This window comes from Melozone crissalis, unplaced genomic scaffold, assembly GCF_028551555.1.
Source record: "Melozone crissalis strain CALT ecotype California unplaced genomic scaffold, PUWL_Pcris_2 ptg000081l_1, whole genome shotgun sequence".
In the NCBI taxonomy this organism is placed as follows: domain Eukaryota; kingdom Metazoa; phylum Chordata; class Aves; order Passeriformes; family Passerellidae; genus Melozone; species Melozone crissalis.
The window spans coordinates 8,947,391-8,969,115 of record NW_026535858.1 but is presented as its reverse complement, the minus strand read 5'-3'; the positions used below and the strand labels follow the sequence as shown (position 1 = coordinate 8,969,115).

General features: G+C 41.0%; 1 protein-coding gene across 3 annotated transcripts in view; it reads left to right on the top strand.

Annotated features, from left to right (window-relative positions):
* Positions 1–21,725, top strand: part of MACROD2 (mono-ADP ribosylhydrolase 2) — an 849,661-nt gene that overhangs the window by 805,374 nt on the left and 22,562 nt on the right. For all 3 annotated transcript variants that reach the window (XM_054290178.1, XM_054290176.1, XM_054290175.1), the window contains exons 14-16: positions 7,980–8,057; positions 8,666–8,740; positions 9,237–9,326. In XM_054290178.1, coding sequence (XP_054146153.1) covers positions 7,980–8,057; positions 8,666–8,740; positions 9,237–9,326 — 243 coding nt within the window. The remainder of the gene's footprint in view (positions 1–7,979; positions 8,058–8,665; positions 8,741–9,236; positions 9,327–21,725) is intronic.

The following is a 21,725-nucleotide window of genomic DNA, read 5'->3' as shown; positions in this document are numbered from 1 at the left end:
GAGGATGGGAACATGAAAGGGATTTTCATTATAAGAGTTGGGGGCAGTGGAGGAATTACACTTCAGGGGCTTTGATTAAAATGAAAACCTCCTGTGAGACTGCAAATCTCACATTAATCTAAAATTATATGTCTTCTGTTACCATGGGAGAGATACTGTCCAGGAAAAACAGTCCACACAAACCCAGTTTGCACATGGCCTATGAACAAACTGAATTTTTTGAGTGTTCATCTGTCTCCAGAAAAAATAAGGGGAGGAGGAGGCTGCAGGAAGGGGGAGAACGGTCATATTTCAAGAATATCAGGATTTTCGATGCAACACTGTAGAGGCATCCTCTTATTCCAGTCTGTGCCAAGTTTATCTTTCCACTGTCTGCAAAGAACTGTTGCAATTTTAACCTTAAAGTCTTGCATGCCTGTCTATGATCTCTTGGGGGAGAGTTGACATCTCTGGGCAGCACCTCTGCAGGTGCTCCATTACTGTGCATGTGGAAGTAGATCCTTTATATCCAGCATATTTCAAGTGAGAGATGCTTCTTTCTATGAAGTGTAAGGGCAGAACAAAGTGATTAAAGTCATCAATGTTCATGCAGCAGATAAAGGGTGTATCAGGCAGGCTGCTCTCAGTCTGTACAAGATTTTGCTGGGGTTACAAGCTCATTTAACCTGACCATGTAGTATGGAGAGATTGGATTGAAGGATTGAACCTGTGCTTATGTTTTGTTAAAGAGAGATGTGTACATGCATGTCTGTGTGTCAGAGAATGTTCTGCATCTTCATCTCAGTTGCCCCTTCTTCCAATTACTATTTAACCCAATTTAATGATTAGACTTTCTGGCAGGAAAAATGTAAAAAGGAACGGGATTTAGTACAGGTGAAGCATAAATCCCTACTGTGCAAAGTTTCTGTGCACAATGCATTGATTATAATTCATTAGTACTTAATAAGAACTGAATTTTCATTTGAAGGGCAACTAAATTAAATCATATACTAATTAATTTTAAAAATAAAGAAGTGATTGATTAATTATTTCCAGGTGTTCACCAAAGTCTGGGCTTGTGTGGGAGTACCATTGAAAGCAAGTCACTGTTTTTCTGCATTCTCTGGAGTCAGATTCAGTTGGCTGGAGGGCTTGTGTTTTCAGAAGCAGAATTAGATACATGACTTGGCTATAGGTTAGCCCTAAAAATTCTCTTTGGGCAACCCAGAAGCTGGTAAGTATCCTGAACTGTAAAATGTAATGGGTTTAAATTCCTCTTTGGCCAGCTGTAGCTCTCAGTATGGAAAAATCATGATGTCCTAAATACAGGAATGATTGAGAAGGGATAAACTGAAAGAGCATTTCAAATGCAGAGGAGCTGTGCAAATTGACATAAATTAGTCATTGGAAAGCACATGAAAAAGATTGACTGAAAGGCCAATATGTTCAGAAAGAGGTATTTAAAATCAGTTCTTAGGTACATATTAAGACATCTAAATGACTGACCTGATTTTGAGCACTCAGCAGCTACCAAGGAAATGTTTTTACTTCACCCTTGGGCTATGATTAGACCTAAAGTTTCAGCCTGGAAAATTTCAATTATAGGTAACTGGAAAAGAACCTTTTTCAATGGAAGAGTTTCAGCACCCTCAGCCATACCTGTGGCTTTGCATGCCTACTCCAGTGATAATATTTTCCTGTCCCTTGGTTAGAAGGATTCCTGTGAAATCAAACTGGCTAACACAAGCTAATTTGTGGGGTTTGGGGTTTTTAACCAGCGATGTCAGCACCACCATCCAACCAGCCACTTCTTCTCTTTACAGCTTCCACAAGGTTCCCTGGGAGCTGTTTGTAATGTGGCTTATTCACTTCTTCACATTTAATCTCACCTGAGTTGTGCATCCAGATGGGGTCCAGCCCCTGAACTACTCAAGAGGTGTTTCTGCTCTAGTACTGGCATCTGCAGCAGTGAACACTAATTCACATACCTGGTTCATTTAAATCCTCCTTATTTTTGAATATTAGCTGACCTGGAGCCATTCAGCTGTGCTCCCACCAGTCCAGCATGAGACCCTGCCCTTCCGTCTCCTCCCTCCACTCCCTTCCCCTGGACAGGCTCTAACCAAGGCAAATCTAATCAGGTTTTTCTCAGCTTTTTCATTTCCCAGAGCCCTGTACAACAGGTCCTGCTCCTCATGTCGGGAGAAGGATGCCCACAGTTTTTATAGCAGCTGCAACTGGAATTTCTCAGGTGATGATGCCCTTCTGTCAGCTTGAAGCACAGACAGGTGGGAGAAGTATTTGATGGTCCCACCTGCAGAGATGAACTGTTTGGTCTTTTACCTGAAAACTTGATAAAATATCTCCATGAGTTGTTGCACCTAAAAAGGTCTGGTTTAACAAGCATTTTTAAACTTGGGCTCCAATAAATCTAATCTGTTATAAAGATAGATTAAAATGAAATCTTGGTGGATATAAAAATACCATTTTGAAGTCAAAGCTCAAGAATCTCCTCCTAACTTCTCATAAATCACTATTTTATAGTACTTCATTTTAACATATTTTCCTCGGTTTATGAGGCAAAAGAATACCCTAATCATGTGGAAGCCTCCATGCACACCATTACCTGTAATTTTAGATGTCTGCTTGATTTCTTTCACTCTGGAAATATTCCAGTCATTTATCACAGTATCATGCTTTAAAAAATAAACTGTACTGAACCTGTTTCTTCCCTAATGACCAGCATTTTCCCTCTTTGATCTTCTTAGAGCTCCCTAAAACACGGTGATTTATCTGTGCTGTGTACAGGACCCAGGTGTTCTGCACATTAGAAACCACTCAGTAAACAAGCCATACAGAGAGTAGCTGGGGAAGTGAATTTTAAAAGAGCATTAAAACCACTTAACATTCAGTTCTTACCATCTCCCCTCTTCCTTGGCTTTTGCAGAATCATGTTTGAGCAGCATTGCCTTATACAGTCAAAAGAAAAAATGAATGGCATGGAAAAGCTTGGGGATTTGTACAGGATTTAGACAAAATAGTGCCTGACTATTGGCAGGAAGGATAGGATTGATATTTTACTGCAAGCTACGTGCTTTTCTTGGAGATGAATTCAACATGCAGTTGATGGGAGCAGTGAATATGCTTGCAGAGCATTCTGATCAGCTTTATTAAAGCCTAAATATTTTGTAAAGAGATTGTTAGAGACTGGGGCTAATTCCCAGGTGGACTCAAGCATGCAATCCCACAAGACACTTGTTTCAATGAAATGGAGGGTAGCAGACACAAGCTCTCCTGACATGGACACTGCCACTCCAGCCAACAAGGAGGAGTTTTGAGGGAACTAAGGGATGCTCAGACTTCAGCAAGCACTTCAGCTCCTGATGTGCAGTAGATGAATGTGGCATATCTTTGGCTTATTTATGCAATTACAGCTCCTGTTTGGTTCATTATGTGTGATATTAGGAGCTGTGTTCCAGTGGGGTATCAGAAGCAGGGGTTCTTTCAGTCCTGAATGGAGGAGTGTTAACTTTTACAGTCCCAAAGTAGATAGTGCCCAGTGTGTATATTATCAAAAAAAAATAAGCAATACTTTGCTGTGAAAGACTGCCCTGCCTTGGATTCTGTGGTACAAATTAACAGATAATTAATTATGTTAGGAGAAGGCTAACATTGCTTTATGCCGTTTTACAAAATCAGGTGAGTAAGAGGTGAACAAAGGCCTTAGGGACAGCCAGAGCTCTTATAGACCCTGGAATCATACAGGACTATAAAACTGGCCTGACACACACCTGCACAAGGCTCCAAAGGGCTGTGGGCACAGAGGAGCAGCTGAGCCTGAGGAATACCCCTATCCTACTGAAAACTTGCACACAGAATGTAGTGTATCATCAGCACTTTTATTGATTACTGCCTTTGCTTTTGCATTTTCACTTTTGCTTGGCACAGATTTGCTTCATAAATCTGGATTTATTCCTTTGCTTTCTTTTATTCCTGTTAATCCTAAAAGTAAATCTGTCTTTGAACATTTTGGCTTGAATATTTAGTGCAATATTTGGATTTGAAAAGAAGGAACCTTTGATATGATCTTGACATTAAGGATTTTGGAGCTCAGAATCTGCATGGTAAAACCAATCAAGACAGGTTTCTGCTGCTGACATAAAACTGGGTGACTCTTACAGCTAGGCAGTAACTTCTGTCCATTGTCTGTTATTTTCAGAGATAAGCTCTGCAAAAAACAACTTGCAAAAAATTATCATTGTAGATTGCCTGGGATCATTTGGAATTCAGTGCAGTTACATTGCTTCTTCCAACACTGGAGCAATGGGATAACTGTTTATGATAAAAATGAAAGTTTAACACAAAATTACAATTCCTTGAGAATGAAGCCCATGGGACAGACTGCCAGCTGTGCCCATAGGTGGGAATAGTGATGACACCTCTCCTTCTGTGATGCTGCACAAGAAACAGCAGCATGATGGGGCAATCAGCCAAGCACAAGGCTTCTTAAAATCCATTAGATTGGATTCTTAAAATCCATTGACCACTGCCCATAATTGTGGCACTGATGCTGCAATTTTTGTATTAAGTTGCAGTCATTCCTCATCCTGGGAAAAAAGGAAGCGCCAGTGAACCCTAAGGGCACCAATCTGGGAGTATGAAGGTGCAATGGGCGTGGGATAAGGGAGTGATGGGGCAGAGCTGCTTGTGTCTCCTCCTCCCAACACAGGGGATACTGTATTTACTGTGGGAGCTGGAGAACCAGCAAAGGGAAAACCTGCTGTCCTTTGTGGTTAGGGTGAGCCCCCAGAGGCCTTTGTGACCCTATGCTGATTTCTTCTACCCCATTGGTTCTCCCCTCTCAGGATCTCTGCTGGTCAGAGTGACTCTGAGATACCTAAAAGCTTCTTTTTCCCAGCCCAGCAGTCGAAGAAGGAGTCAGGATTCTTCTGTTCTCGTTCTCAAGGTTGTTTATTGTTTCTTATCTATAACATTCTTTCTCTGACTTGCTGTAGGTCTATCTGGTAGGTCAGGCTAAGGCATACTGACCACTTTGGGGTGGTATCTTTTTATACTAAAAACTACATGTACATTATTTACCATAACTTCCCAATACCTATCACCTATGTTAGACAGTGAGTTTATACCTTAAACCAATCCAAAAGTTCCACCATCACAGCAGAAGATGGAGGCCAAGAAGAAGAAGAAGGAGAAAGACTGGACATTCCCAAGTTCCTCCATCTTGCCCCCTAAACCCCCATTCTAAAAACCCCAAAAAATCTATTTTCACCCCATGACAAGCTAACTATTATTCTACTTAAACTCTCTTGACTTGTAATTCTTCATATAAAGGTGGACTTGTAATTCTTCATATAAAGGTGGTAATTTGCTCCATGGGTCAAAATCAAAGTCATTGGTGTCTTGGCTCTGTGCCAAGGTCTCTGAGCTCCCCCAGGCAGGGTCTTGAGTCCTCTAGGAGAGTCAGAGGAATTTCCTGGGTTCTGACACTTCTCCTGTGCTCTGCTTCTGCATCCTCATCCCATTGGTCCCAGGGTTTTGTCCCACCCCTGCCTTTCCCAAATAAACTCTTGTTTTTCTGCCTCCTTGGAGCTCTTGTGCTTGGTGTGTTTCATAGAGTGCCCTGGTCACAATGAAGGTTTATTCTCTGTGGAACATCATACAAGGCTCTCATCTCTTCCCTCCTGGAAGAATTGAACAGCTAGCCAGTGTGAGTGAATGTGGATGCCATGGGACAGAGCGAGAGAAACAGGAAGCGTTTCTCACAGCGGCTTGGGAGAATTTTTGGGGAGTTGTAAGGATGTGATAACTTTTTAAGTATGAGCAATCTGCTGGTGATGTTTTTCTACTTTGTCTTTCTGTTCTTCTCAAGGACAGTGTGTGAGGTGTTTTTGTTAGTTAGCCAATCAAACAGAATCTATCATATCACTCTATAAAACCACATGGTTCTCTCGAATAAAGCTTTATTTTGCTCTTTCTACAACACTGCCTCCTGCCTGCTCCTGTGTCATCCTTGGCACAAGAGTGACAAGCAAAGGACAAGTGCCTGTGCCCCTGAGCTGTCCTTCTCAGGACACTTCTTCAGAAAAGTCACGGCACCCTTATCCCTGCTCCATCCACCACAGCATCACTTTGTACCATCATTGATTGCTTGAAGGGCTTGAAGGGCTGCTTCTTTGGGCCCTGGCATCATGGCACTCAAGGCAGAGGACTTCTGATTCCAGCTTTACCAATGCAATTCCTTTTACAAGCATGCAGCTGTATCATATTAATTTAGGGTATAGAGTTACAGGTAGTACAGATCTTGGCTTGTCTGAAATCCTGAGAGCTTTGTCAAAAACTTCAGCAAAGCCAGAATTTCCCTCAATATGTTTTAAGTTTGCTTGAAAAAATTCCTATAGAATTTTTTCCTGCCAAGAATTTTTTGGTACCAGGAGATCCTTCAACTGGATTTTTGATTAAACTTGGAATTTGATAAAATTCTAATTTAGTTTTACTCCAATTCAGGCTGATAGGAATAATCCCTTGAACCTCACTGTGCAATATGGTATGGAAGACTGGTGCAGTAGGGCAAAAAAAAAAAGTGCAGCAAGTATAAAGTTTAGCAAATTGTACATCAGTGAGTTATTCTACTTTCAAACTTTGGTTTTTTAAACTTATTGTCATGCCATGAAAGAAGTAAGAAACTGTGCAGGTAATTAAATATTTGCCTTGGGGGATTATTTGTAGTTAATTAAAGCCACACAATCTCAGCACATACCTTTCCTACAGATTATTAAATTTGGATCAGATATTAACAGCCTAGCTTTCTACTTATCCATCAGAGATTACTTTTGGACACTTTCAGGAACAGAGTTTTACAGGGGCTTCCTTGGGTATATTGTAAGATTTGCTCAGCAATGTTGTTGAGAGGGACCTTCCAGAATTTAAGCTGTAAAAGCACTGTCAAAATGTAATTTATTATCACGTGCTGTAGATCTTTTGGCATTGTTACTTACTTTTTCCATTGAGCAGGATTTTAGAAAGGGAACACAAACACTGATTATGTGTTTCTGCTGTTACAACCTGGAGTGGGCTTATCCCTGTGGTTTGCACAACGTCCAGTTAGATCAGCACTGGTTTTTAATGAGGTTCAAAGAGAGCTCTTTATCCGGTGAAATCTGTGAAGAGGATGAGCAAACACTAAATCACACTAAATTGAGTGTCTGTGTTGCTGTATTACCTGAATGCAGTGGAATTATGCATTATGTATTTCTCCATCCCCACGCAAACACTGGCTGTTGTCAGAAAATGCTGTTTGATGCAACAAGGTAATGCCCTGTGTTTATGAAGACCCCAGATAGCACAGCAGTTGGACTTTCTGCCAAAATGTAATTTAAGTCTCACTGTGGCACTGGTTCCAAGCATTGTTTTGGGCAGTTCATTTTGACAGTCTGCCCCAAAAAAGAAAAGCACTCTTGGCTATAGTGACCTTGGGAGCTTTGTCATCAAGTGACATGAGGCTAGGATTTGCACGGGGATTTATGGGATTTATTGTTTTAGGAAAGATTTAAAGTTTCTGTAAATTCAACCATGAAAAACTGTTATTCTAAAGAAATAATAAATCACTTTATTTATCATGTAGGTGGTTCGTGCTATTTCTCACAGATTTGTGCCGCTCCACTCATTAGGAATAAAATTCTTGTTAGTGCTGCTGATTATTCTTATGCATCCTTCTTTGCCAGCTCCTGGTTTAAGGTTTGTACTGCCACTAAAAAAAACTGCTCAGTAAGGGTAGGGATTCTGAAATCAATTTGAATAATTGGAACCCACAAATACACTTCTGTAGTTTATAAGACTGTAGTTAAACAGATAGAAAATTGGTCAGTGCATCAAAATGCCAAATATGAAGCTGGCACCTAGAAGTTCCTCTAACTCAGGTCTACTTTTCCAGCATGCAAACTGCTTCAGGATTTATTTGTTTGTTTGCTTTTTTTCCTCAGATTCCCTGAAAGACTCCAAAGGCACACAGAAGGGGGATTCAGTGCATCCTGTGATGTGTGAACAAGATCAAGCCAAAGGTAAAGTTTTTTGTCAAAGTTTTTTAAGACAGACGGGATGAACCAGTGTGAAACCTGAGTTCTTCCAGTGTCAGCACCCAGTGGGTTCCAGCCTGACTTCTGCCGCCTTAGGGAAATTCTGTTGGGTAGTAGAGGTTGTGTGTCAGCCTGTTGTGGGGCAGTAACCCCTGATGCTACTGGGAAAGCCAAATGTCCCTAAATGGGTTAAGCCATAGTGATCCTGGGTGCACAGCACTGTTACCATGTTGTTATTGTGGTTCTGAAAGCCTCTGGGGTGTTGCTGTTCCTTCTGCTGACCATCAAGTGCAAGCACTTCACAACAGCTCCTATGAGAAACAGTGTCAAGGCCGAGCTGCAAAAGTAGAAAAGCTCTAAGTGCTGCAGGGTCAGTTTTGAACAGCTATCTAACTAACTTAATGCTTAGTACTCTTAAGTGGTATTTTCATATATAAAATGTGTTCAACATGGTTCACTTACTAGAAAAAAAAAAGCAGTATTTGGCTTAGAATACTATGCTGTGTCTAAGGTTCATATTCTGTTTTAATGAATTTAGCACTGCCTGCATGCAGCATCATCCTGGTACCATTTTCTGTTTGTTGTATAAACAGGACAACAGGATGTTTCTGCAAATGAGGAGATAAAAACTGGGGAAGATTCCCAAGATTCCTGCATGGAAATAGAAGGTACTCCTTGTGTCTTGAGATCAAAAAGCAAGATTAACAAGCAAAAACACTAATGTAGAATCATGGAATCATAGAATGTCTGGGATTGAAGGGACCTTAAGGATCATTTAGTTTCAGCCCCCCTGCCATGGGCAGGTACACCTTCTACTCAGGCAGGTTGCTCAGAGCTGCATCCAGCCTGGCCTTCAGCACATCAAGGGGTGGGGAATGGACTGTGTGTGTCTCTGGGATTGCAGTGAGTCCCAGTGAAGATCCATATTTGGAGTAAGCACATGGGATTTTGTGCCTAAATCCCAGAAAGTTCAGTATCTCCAAGGCTTTGCTCTGAACGAGAGCCCCTTGGATTTCCTTGGGCAGCTTTTTTATTTGTACTCATGGAGGAAAAGATCCTTTTCCTCTGCCAGTGTTTTTCATGGCAAGGTCTCTAGTGGGTGTCAGTCCTTTCATGTCCATTCTGAAAAGCCTCACTATTAATCTTTTTATCAAATTTATTCAGATCCACTGTTGAACCAAGAAGGCACAACAGAAGCTGAGATTCCTTTGATACTTGGTGCAGAGGAAAAGGAAGAAGGAAAAGCAGAAGGAGGTGAGCCTATTATAAAGCAGATTGGGACAGAGAATGCTGCAGGATTCATGTTATTCTTTTCTATAGTAAGGAAACGTGGAAAGAGCACAGAAAAGAGCTCTTTTTCCCCCTAAGGAAAAATCTTTTTTTGTCTTATCTTTGAGTGGAGTTTTGATATATTGGACTTAGATTTCAATAGGAAGCTAAGTGCAAAAAAGTGCACACTCAGGTTCAAAAGTGGCATTTAAATGCTCTCCTCGCTTTTGGTTTTTTGCATTTAAGCCCATAATGCTGATTAAACAACCAATTTATGTCCATGTAAGTATCCTTATGATCACGTTTGCTAGAAGCATTCTGAGTATTTAAATAAATGGGTATGATAGTTATTTGTGAGGTCATTAATAGAGATTTAACTAAAGAGTACCTAAAACTAGTAATTCTAATGAAGAAACCAATATTTGGTGAGAATGCAGAGTCTTCTGAAGCAGTAATTTTTTATATGGGGGTAAAGTATTTAAAACCTTGGGAATGGTTCCTTGGTTCCTGGTTCCTTGCTGTTGCAAGGAAATGCACAAATTTAAGTGTTGGATGCTCCTGGAAACCCTGCAATCATGTCACCATTTGTAAAGACATGTGGTTATATAAAAAATAATGTATTGTGTAAATAATTCTCTAATTTTAAAGTAACTGCTAGTTAATTATATGGTCATTTGTAGAGCCCAAGGATGAATTTTACAGTCCCAAATTAAAATGCAGACATGATTTTTATTGAAAATTCAGGTCAATACTAACTATGTTGTCCTAATTATGAAGTCCTTTTCTCAGCCACATTGACACCAACTTAATTGCAAACCTGTGTTAGCAATATTGACAATTTTCTTCACTGCAAAGCCAGGTTAATAGAACCTCTTTGTTCATATACAGCAAAACAATATTTCCCTTTTCTTTTTTTTTTTTTTGTTTTAATTGCCTATCCAAGCTGAGACTAATCACATCTCCTTGTTCTCATTTGTGTTAATGGTATTGGTTTTGTGCTGTGTTAATGATGGTGAAGGTAAAACTGATAAAATTTTTGTGCTTAAATTCAGGTAAATGGTACCACACTACTTCAGCTGCAAACCCAGGTTATACAGTACAGCTCACTCTGATTGCAAATACCAATGCTGTTATGTTAATCCCTTCCAAATAGAAATTATTTACATATTATTTTATGCATCATCAGAACTAAATTGGAAAAAATGTACCTTCATTATTTGCATATTTTCTCCTCTTTACTTCTTTAGTGTCCCCAACAGCCAGGGACTGTCATTTAGGTCTCAGAAGAGAGATTGTATTTCAACATCTGTGCTACTTACTATTAAAATATGCAATGTTAAGGAAAAGCAGGTAATGTCAGAAAAGGATTGTTCTTGGCACCTTTTCTGTTCCAGCCCTTGATTTAAAAGTTTCAAACACTAAGTAAAAAGTTCCTGCTAAATATTTTGGAACTTGTTCCTACCTGGGGTCTCAGGTGTTGATACTGTGCAGGATTCATCTGATCCAAAGCTTGTTGAAGTCATAGAAGTAGTGCCATCAATTTAAGTGATCTTTTGGTAAGTTCCATGATAAGAGAAGATGTGCTGAGTCTGTGTGCAGGATAACAGCATAAATATTCTGTCCAGCTTCTTCCAAAGATACTGACTTTGGCACAGGAAAAATAAATGGGTGCCCTTGCAGAGCAGGAGCAGAGAAGGAAAGAAAGCCTTTCCCTTGTCTTGTTTTCATTCTCATGGGTCTAAGCACCCTCATGGCTCATCTTGCTAGTTGCTTCTTGTTCTGGTGGGCACAAATTCTACCACATGGATTTTGAAAGTTTGACACAAACTGAGGTGGATCTGGACAAAAAGAGGTAAGAAAAATAAAATCAGCTAAAGTTCAGACTGGTAAAATAATATGTATTTCCCAATGAGAGATTCCTCTTTATGGAAAGAGATTACCTGGCATTAAAAAGATTTAATATGTGATATTATTTTATGTAACCTGAGTGCTACCTCCTAAAGTAATTCAGCTGAAAGTTTTCCAGCAGCACACACAGTACATTTGATATAGGATGAAATGCTGCATTTTTGTTTTAGGAACTTGGGGGAAAGGCTAATGTGGGACTGCTAGTCCTGTTAAACAAAAATTCATGGACCTCTAGTTGGTCTGACCAATTCTGGATCTATATGCATAGCCAAATGTAGCAACTACTAAATTCCACACTACCTGGTCTTACTGTTCTACGTGAGATTTTCTTGTTTTCAAGCTCATCCCAGAGCAAAGGGTAGCATGTAGCTGCCTCTCTCTCCTCTCTGTCTCACTGGGAGCATTAGATTCTTCCTTTGAAGTGTGCTAGGAAGTTTTTCAGTGATGTTGTTTTCCGTGGAAGAAATGTCTGTTTCTTGATGGTTTAGAGATGTCTCAGTTTACATGAACTTCTGACAAACCACAGGTTATCTTCTGATTTAATTGTGCAAATTTTACTGCCAGCTCATCTCTGTGTTTTGGGGTTTTTTAAAGCTTGCAGGGTCCTTTCTGTGTAGCTCATTTCACTTCACAGCTCCAGGGTCATGCTGTAGTGTGAGTTCCCAAGGAGTCCCAGATCCTGGTGCTTTCAGGGTTCTGGGATGCTGGGAGCCCAGAGGAATGAAGGATCAAAATCTTGGCAGTCACACTCCTAACTCCCATTGCCAGCAGTAAGAACCCAGCCAGGTTACCCTGAAGAATATAACAATGTGAGGCACTGTGTGTTTCATAAAAACCTGCTGTTGCTTTTTCCAAAATCAGTAATAAAATATCACATGTGCCAATATATTCCCTTTTTTCCTACTGCAACTTGAAGTTATATGTTATGAAGGAGCAGCTGAAGAAAAAAGGCAAGCTAAGGTGCCTTTTTCATTTTTTTTCCAACTACTATTATTCACTCATTCTAGTTCACAAAAAAAAAAAAAAAAAAAAAAAAAAGAAAATCTATGTTTCTTATAAGATTGGGGAATATTCTCAAATCCCTTTATTAAAAACCAGAGCAAGTGGTGGTCACTGACCTATTTGCTGACTAGGTAAGTGTACACAGTTTTAACAGACCTTTTGGCAGTGCCTTTATCTGTACACTTGGAAGTGGTCCTGCTGTGTTGTAATGACCATGCACTCAGCACTTATTTGTAGGTTTAATCAGCACATTTATTCCACAACACAATTTGCAGCACATGGAAGTAAATCCCATATTTGTGTGAATATGCAGCCAATTTCTCCTCTGAGCCCACTCTCACCTCTGTCATCTCCCCTCTCATTCTGTCTCCCTTCATTGAGACATCCAAGATGATGATTTCCCGCACTAATCACCCTTAGAAGTCATTTAACTCTTTGAAGGGGTAGGATTTCTGTCAGAGCACTAGAAAATGAGCAGCTATTGCTGTCATTTCTCTATTTTCTCTCTTCTCTATTTGGGCTGAAATATTTTGTCACCTTGTGCCAATTTGGAATATTGTTTGAGCTTGACATGTGATGTTTCTCCATGTGAGCAACAGAGTGGCTTCACCATGAGGTCAGGGCAGGCTGGGGGAGGTTTCCATCCTTTGCAGCACATGTGATTTCCTTTGTCAGTCTTCTGATCAGTGCTTGTTCACTGTGAATTTGAAGTCTGCCAAGTTCTGTTCCAGTTTTGCTCAAGTCTTTGTAACGTGAATTGCTGTAACCTGTAACTCTGTGGCCAGCGCTTTGTCCATTCCTCTCTTGTCCATTTTGCTTTAGCAGGAGTGATAATTTTATGGTGTGATCTTGGAGAGAACTAAATATTCCAAAGCCTGGGGAAAAGAGCTCTCATGTTTTACAGCTCCAGTCTCAGGCATTTATAGGATTTTTATATGCATTGGTACAGTCATAAATAATGTCAGAATAATGACTTTGTTATCAAACAGTCAAAAATTTCAAAATGACATTGTGGCTATAGAGAAATGAAAGAATTCTTGAGAAAGATCTTTTTTGGACAAATCCGACATTTTTATTACTTATTCGTGGCAATTTTATTGCTTAACCAAAGTCCTTTAATTCTTCAAGTGGGAAAGATGAGACATTTTTGGGAAAAAAAAATAAAAGCCTTCACTAGAATCTTTAAATAGGTAATTTCACTTTGTTTGGAAAGAAAAAATACTTTGGATTGCTGTAGCTTCTAGAGTACTTCTAGTATAAAGGCTCCAACTTCTTTTATTCAGTTGCTCAAAGAGGAGAGGAAAAAATATCCTGAACCAGATACAGTGCATTTGGTGTTTGATAAGAACCCATACTGAATAGATCAGATGCCATTTTTTGGGCTGTTACAGCATATGCAGATGCTAAATATGAAATATATCTTTACAATCCTATTCTAACAGATGCTGATGTTTGGCAAAGCAAAAGAAAAGTGCACCATTAGGCTTTTCTGCAGAAATGCTGGAAAGGCTGTGTAACCAGAAAGCTGCAAATGGGAATTGAAAGCTCTAGACTATGCAGAGATCTGGGCTGTTGGGAAGCAGTAGGTGGGACTGCTGGGAGGTGTGCAGAGACATTAGGAATGGAAATCCTAAAAGGTACCTCACCTCTGAAGCCTCTCTTTACATACCTTTATTTTCTTGAGAACTTCACAAAACTCCAGTGAATTTTTCAGCTGCAGCATCAGCCAGCTGAGGAGATCCTGTGACCAGATTATGTTTGCCAGCCCCCTGTGCTGAGTTTGTGGTGGTCCAAGGGCTGTTTGGTCTGCATCAAGCACTCTGCCCTTCTGAAGGCATTATAGCTGTGGCAGAAAAGGACATCCAAGTCATTTCTATGCCTCATGGAAGTAGCCAGGTGAGGCTTACCTGTGTGGGAGTACCAGTTGTTGGTTTCTCTGGGTCTGGATTGAGATGGTATTTCATGTTCAGACTCAGGTGTTTGTTAATTCTTATCAGAAAAAACAGTCTCACAACCATGAGTTCATTAGCAAGGCACAAAATGGCAACAATCTCTTGTTACAAGGTCTTTTAAGACTAAACTATCCAATTAAGAACTGACACCTAGATTATTTTCACTTTTAACCCAATAACTGATCCCAAAAAGCTGCAATGTGGACTTTTCTGCCCAATTACAAAATGCCACCCAAACCCATGAAGAAGGAAGAAGAAGCATGAAGAAGAAACTCAGGACAGCACCCTGTGCCCTCCATCTTGCTTCCATCCACAGCATACTCAAAATCCCAAAACCAAATTTCTCACCAAATGATACACCTACACTGCTCTCTATAATCTATTTCACACTTTTGTGGATTCTGGTCCATTCTGGAGTTTAGGAAACTTTCTCCATGAGTGAGGGTCAAAGTCAGTGCTCCCCTGGGGGTCAGGGCACCCCAGAGCAGACAGAGGAATATTCCCAGTGCCCTGGGTTTCCGCCCTGCATCCCCTTTGCTCTGCTTACACATTGCAGGCTGCAGAAGAGGAGCTTTGGGGTTTGGCCCCACTGTTTGTGTGGGGTCTTTGTGCAGTGGGAGCTGTCCAGGCTCTTACATCAGCAAAGAGGCTTCACTGATGGGGCAGCAGATGGGATGCAGATCTCCTGCAGGGCTTTCCTGAGGGAGCTTCCCTGAGGATGCTGTGCAGCACTGTGCATTGGCAGTCAGGGTGGTTATTACACTGTCAGTAGTCTGCTCTAGATATTGATTTCAGTCTCTTGAGGGGAAAAAAGTTGTATTTATTTTCCTGCCACAGAAGGAATCTGTTTCTTCTCATTAGTCTCCATATAACAGGTTCCAACCTGCATGTGCATAAAAAAAATAGGTGGTGCAGGATTAATTTGAAGTTTTAATTATTTTTCATCCCTTGCAAGTAAAAATATTTTTTTTCTGTGTGCTTTTCTAATAAGAAAGTAGAAAACATAAGTAATTTTTCAGCTGAAACGTTTTGCTTGCTGTCACAGTCACTTTGTGTTACCAGAGTAAAACAAAAAAGCCAAAAGGAAAGAAAACAGGAAAACAACAATAGGGAATACTGTAACAATGATAGTGTTTAAGGTTTCTTATCTCTATTTGATTGTTTTCTTCATTTCATTTACAGTAAGCAGAATAGAAATAGTATTATGAATTATCAATTTTTATTGCATTTAAAAATTTCATCTCTTTGTTCCTGCTGAAAGTGTTGACAATGCAGCCTTTGTTTAGTTTAATTAACTGATGTTACAGCACTGAATTGAATCACAGTCAGCATTAAATCAAGTGAAAGAAGCTTTAGAGTGCTTTTCCATATACAGAAAATAAAAAGAAAGAGAAATTAAACCCTTGAAGATGCTGGAGGAGAAACTGGATATTTTTAATGAAATCTATTGAAGTGCCATTTTCATTTTGATTTTCCATGTTGGGAATGCCAAAAGAAAATGAAATCATTAAATCCCAGTGAAAAGCAGATGCTATGATGTCATTCTTAGTCCTCATATGTTTATAATAGTATTACATGATATTGTATTTTTTTACTTGTGAGCCACAAGAGAGCTCACGAGTAAAGAGCTTTAAGATACTGATAAGGCCCTTTTCACATATGAAAATTAGGGGGATAATAGAATCTGTATTCCAAATTGTGGGGTCTAAGTCTACCAGGCTTTGGTTTTAGCTCACCTCTCCAGAGAAACACCAGTGCTTTAAGGAAACAAAACATGTATCTCTTTCAAACAATCTCAAACTATCTCAAATAGCACCCAGGGAAGGAGGGAAAAGAATATGGGAGAGTGACATCTTAGAAACAGTGTCCTGTAACATATTGAGAAAGTAGGGCTGCACTGATACAGATGGCATCATAGCCATCAGTATTTCTGGAAATAAGCTTAGAGATAAGGCGCCACTTTAACATATATGTACAGTTACAGAGGTATCTGTTTGAGCAGTGAGCTTAGCTCCTGTGTGCCACAGTAAGAAATTCAGTCTTAATTAAGAATAAGTCCAGCAGACCAAAGGAGTGCAGGCAGTTTCACCAGGAAACAATTTGGTCCCTCACAGAGAAATGTTATGTCTTTGTGCCATCTTCTACAAAAGGAGTCTTCATTTTGTTAAGCATTGATAAATTTTAGATTCTTAGCTCTTTTAATAAAGTTTGTTTATGATAGAATACACTCATCCAACTGAGCTGGCTCTGGAACTGGAAGTTCTGTGCTCCCACGTGCTTAGATGTTGGATGGATGTGCCTTGCCCAGGTTGTGGCACTATGTTGTAGCTGTTTCAAAAATTCAAATGGCCACACACTTAGGGCAGCAGGGAGACAAACTGCATTTAACCAGGGATTTTCATAAAATAGAGTGGAGTCCAGTCCAAACTGTGTGGACCCCACAACCAGTGGGAGTGGAGAAGGTATGATTTGGGGAACTGTGTTTTTTTTCTCAAGTGTAGAACAGGAAGGAATTAAAAGAAAACACCATATGCCCTAGGATTGAAAGATTCTGTGGCTTGTTCTTTGAGGAGTGGAAGAACATTTTCACTTCCCTGATTATTTCTGTAGTTTTGCCTAGTGCTGTGGTGAGAGGAAATCTTGTTCTCATATGAGAAGGGTGGCATTTACTCACTCCGTACTGTCACGTGGATCAAGAGACACACTTTTTGATTCAGCTCTGTTCTGTTTTCTGTGAATTCCCACTTGTGGCTCTGCTAGTGAGGTACACCATGGCTTCATGGGTGTCCCTGCCTCCTGTGCTTGGAGAGGGAGGCCAGAGCTGTACAAGAAGGGAATGCTACCAAGTGAGGAGAAATGTGTGTACAGCCTGGTGAAGCAGAGGTTGCTTTGCTAGTGCATGACCTCAGCTGAGATGAAACCTTTTTCACTGCAGCTTACCCAGAGCAGGAAAAATCTCACTCAATCTCACTCAGATCTTTGAAGCATAATGCTTTCCTCTGGATTTTCTCTTCCTTTTTTCTGCACTTTACCCATAACTTTTTGGCAGCAGGTTTTCTGTCCCCTCACCCTTTCCTAATGTGGTTGACAGGTGAGCATTCTTTTGAGGTTTTGCCATCTGGAAGGAGTTTTCCTCTGCTTCATTGGCTTTTATCACATTTTGCCTCCAGATGAGCATGCAAGGTCAGCATCACCAGCATGCCTGGCCCTCAGTATCAACCCAGCAGGCCGACCTGACCTTGTCTGTAGCCACTCTGAAAGATCTACCAGGGAGAAAGCTCTTCCCTCCTAATCTCTGGGGCTGCATCTGAATCAGGCAGCAGGGTCATCCCAACACGTTGGTGCAGAAATACAGCTCTTGGGGACTTTCTGTTACTTCACAAAAAGTCTCCTTTTTGGGGTCTTGCATGATCTCTGAGGAGCCTTTCCTGGAGCACTCCTGTGTGCTGTGCTTGTGCTCTTAGCTGCAACTAAACCAGTGCTCTGAATTATGGACTGTGAGTTGCAGCTGCAGACAGTCTATGGGCAACTGCAGAAACACTTTAGTTTTGTTTTAGAGATCCAAGAGAAACGTGAAGAGTATTGGAATGGTGGGGTTTTCTTACTTACCTATGCACATGCTTCAATGCTTATAATGTATTTACTTGATTAACACATGATTGCCTTGCTGAAACAGTTGCCAGTGATTTTCCTCCCATGTTCAGACTTGTGACTTCTATCCTGAGCTCTAAAATCTATTGCTTTCTACAGCCAGCAAATTTCAACCAAAAGATGACCTTCATTACTGCTTCCCTGTTGCAGGGTCTTTACACTGAAATTTTGGGGTCTATAAGCCCTTTGACTCATTATTCCCCATTGTGGATGTGGATGTTCCTTTACTGTTTGTTTGTTCTGCAGCCACTGTGCCAGTAATCAGAGGCCAAAACCTCCTTTATTCTATTTACATCATCCTAAAACCTCTCAATACTTACATTACATTACAACCCTTGAAAGGCAGCATGTCTACACATTCAGCATTTTCTCTGTGGAGGAAATATGCAGTCACTTAGAGGCTATACCATTCTTACCTGGACAGAAAAATTGTTTAAACTCTGTTCTGGATTTTGAGCAGAAAAAGTCAGTAGTCTCTTCATTGCCCCCTGGTTACAGCTAACAATGGTGTATTCAGTCAGGGGGTCAGGATGCCAAATTCACTGTATCAGGGCTTGAAAAATATTGAGATTCCCAATTTGTGGCCAAATGCTATCACAGTTACAGCTACACAGTGTTTCATCAGGTAAAGCACAGCTGCTGGACATGTTTTCACAGTCTGACAGCCTGAAATGTAGCACAAAGGTGTCAAATGAGAGCAAATGGAGATACCTCAGGTGCTTCAAAATAAGATGTCAATATGCTGAAAAATCAATGCCTGACTCCAGGAACTCAGGTTGAGGAAATTAACTTGTCTGATTCCTCCAGCTATCCCAGGTAGGAGTAAGATGAGTAGGAAGCTGACAGACTGAGCAGGGAGCACAGCTGGGTCTGAGCATCATCCCCTTTGTGGGGTGCTGATACCTTGGTATAGTGCCTCCATCAGCCCAGCTGGTCTGGAGAGGTCAGAAAACTGAGGAGGACTTGCTGTTATGAGTGTGCAGCAGCTTCACTCCTTCTTGTTTTGCTCTTTTCTGAGCATTGAAAGGTCTCCATAGGTGACACATTCTCATTGGTGCTGTCCCAGCAACGAGAGGGGCTTCCCACATGGTTGTCTTGCAGGAATCTCTAAGACACAAGGATCAGGGGTGGAACCCTTCCAGCATTAATTCAGATTTATTTCCAGCATGCTCTGATCAAGAGTGTGTGAGGCCAGAGTAAGCACTGGCATGGTCCCTCTCCCTCACTGGGGTTCAGATCCTCATTGCTCCAAGTTTTGCATGGCTGCTGCCAAAACGCCTCAGTTTAGCCCTTGACCCTTCTTCTTGTGATCTCACCTCAGATCCATGGTGTTCTGCTGTGGTCCTTACCCACACACCCAATTCTTCCTTTAGATACCAGGAGCTCCTGTCTGGTGCTCACATTGATCTAAACAGCTGGATCACCAAAGAGACCAGAGCTGTGCTCTTGTTTTTAGGGGACTTGCTCCTTGGGACAGCAGATGTTTTACAATTACCCTCACATGAGCATGGCTAACAGCTTCCACACCCATCTTGGTCTGGTAAAGCTGGCATCCTTTGTGGGTTTTGTTTACCTCTCTGACTTCCAAGGCAGTGACTGTCCAGTGTGTGGTAGATACAGCTGTGGTGGTCTTTTTAAACCCTTGTCAATGTTTTTAATGCCTGTATCATCATAAATCTGCTTGCACATAGAAACCTGAGTCTTGAATTGCAGATGACTGAGGTTACTGGGAGGTTACTGACATGTCTCAGAAACCACACAGTTACTGAGTTACAGGTACTTCAGGCTCCTGCAGCTGGAGCACAGCTGGTTTTCAGGTTCAGGTCCAAACATTTGGATGCTTTTGTAGCTTGGATTTGAATCTTCTGGCAGTGCAATATGGGCAAGTTTGCTTTAAAAAGAAAAGAAAGTTAAAGAAAAAAGTCTTTAAACAATATTCCTAGTATTGCCTGCTTCCATCATTGCATAAAATAGATTTCCTGGATTCAGTTCTGCTTGCAGATCCAGCTGGCTCTTGAAGTGTGTGAGCATGAAAAAGCAGATCATAAGAAATATATCTTGTACCTATCTAAAGGAACCCAAGTTATCTTAGAAATGGATGCATATAGAGATCACAGAATCTGCTCATGAAACTATTCCCTCTGGCATGAAGCACGGCCAATGTTTAACAGTACTAAGTCAAAGGTGTGATGTTTAAGACACAAGAAATCTTTCCAAAGTGAAAAGAATTTTCAAGGGGAGCCTGGGGGAGAGATATTCATGTCAAGATTTGGCTGTAAAATATGGTTAATGCCATTTGTTCTTATCACAGCTGCCATGGGATATTTAACCACCAGAGGCAGCCATGACCTGAGGCTGATATCTGATCCTGGAACCAGCAGTGCCATGAAATGTGTGAGATTGCCAGAACCATTTCCCTCTTGTAATGAGGTCTGCCATTCAAGGACAGATATAGCTTGCTCTTGCCCAGCTTGTGAATCCAGCTCGATCTCCAGCACACAGCTGAAAAAACTGGAGAAGGATCTGCACGTAGGAGGGAAGGAAATCAGCTGCACACATTCGCATTCCAAAAGTGAGAATGAGCACAGCAATGCTTTCTGGCAAAGCTTTGGTCACAGCTTGGGGTGTTGAAGCCAGTTTGCTCCTTGCTAACCTGCACCTGTAATCAGCTGGATACATACCCATCTCCTCCAAGAGGAGAAGGCAGGATGGCATTGGCACTTTCACACCTCACAACTGACAAAGGCATTCAGAGCAAAGATAGTTCAGATTTTGCTCCAGTGTGTGTGAAGTTTGCCCTTTGGATGTTGTGATTTTTCTCTAGCCAGTCTTAGAGGTAAGAAAACACAGCTGAGCCTTACCCAGGCCTGAAGAGGCTGGAGCACATCAGCTGCTTGCCATATTGCTGGAACACCTGTGGCATTTGCTTTGAAATCTAAATGCAGGCTGTTCACCTGTACTGCCAAGTACAACAGAAGCTTCCTTCTGGCTGGCAGGGTGGTATTAATTTAAAGAGAACACCATCTGTGAAGCCTTGGAGAGCAGCAGTCAGGAGAAACAGGCAGAGAGGTCACCAGGAATAGTCTTGCTCTCATCTGGGGGCCTCGCCACCTGCATCTATTACCCATCATTTCTAATTAGCAGATGTACCTTGGGGAAAGCCACTCATTTGCTTTCCTGAAGACGCTGTTCTTACTGAGAGATGTTGTTTTTGCTGAGCCTTGTGAGTTGATTTTGTGAGCTTTCACAGGCATTTGGGGTGGTGTGGTCTTGGTGGCTCAATAATTAAGGAGTCCTGTACCTCCCTGCTGCAGACTGCCCCTTGTCTTTCCCCTTTCTTCTCAATGCTGCTGCCAGATGGTTGGAGATTTTTCACCCTTTCAAAAGCTTTGTATTTCCCCATCTCATCAAGCACATCTCAGCAATGCTTAATTAACCTAAGGCTTTTCAGGCCCCCTTATTTGCCCCCAGAAGATAAGTTAAGGACTTGAACATTTTCAATAAAGTGCTTGGAAAGCAAATCCTTAGAGGCAAGTGATAGGTGCAGGAGAATGTTATTCAGTGTTATTTAGTTGTTTGCTCTTTCTTCTCTCTCTTCCTTCTGTCTGTCCTCTTATCCATACATCCTTCTGCCCGAGCTCTTCTTGTCTTTCAGACATTCAGAGATGCCCCTTGATTTTTCACACCAGCTGATGTCTGGTACTATCCTGAGAGCTCTTACCCTTGGGCCAGTTCAATTGTTTTTAACCTGTTTTAATCTGGTTTAATCTTTAGATCCCGTGAATAAAAAATGGCAAATATAGTTAGCTAAATAATTAATATAATTGTTTTTGACCTGTTTTAATCTCTTTAGATCCCCTGAAAAAAAATG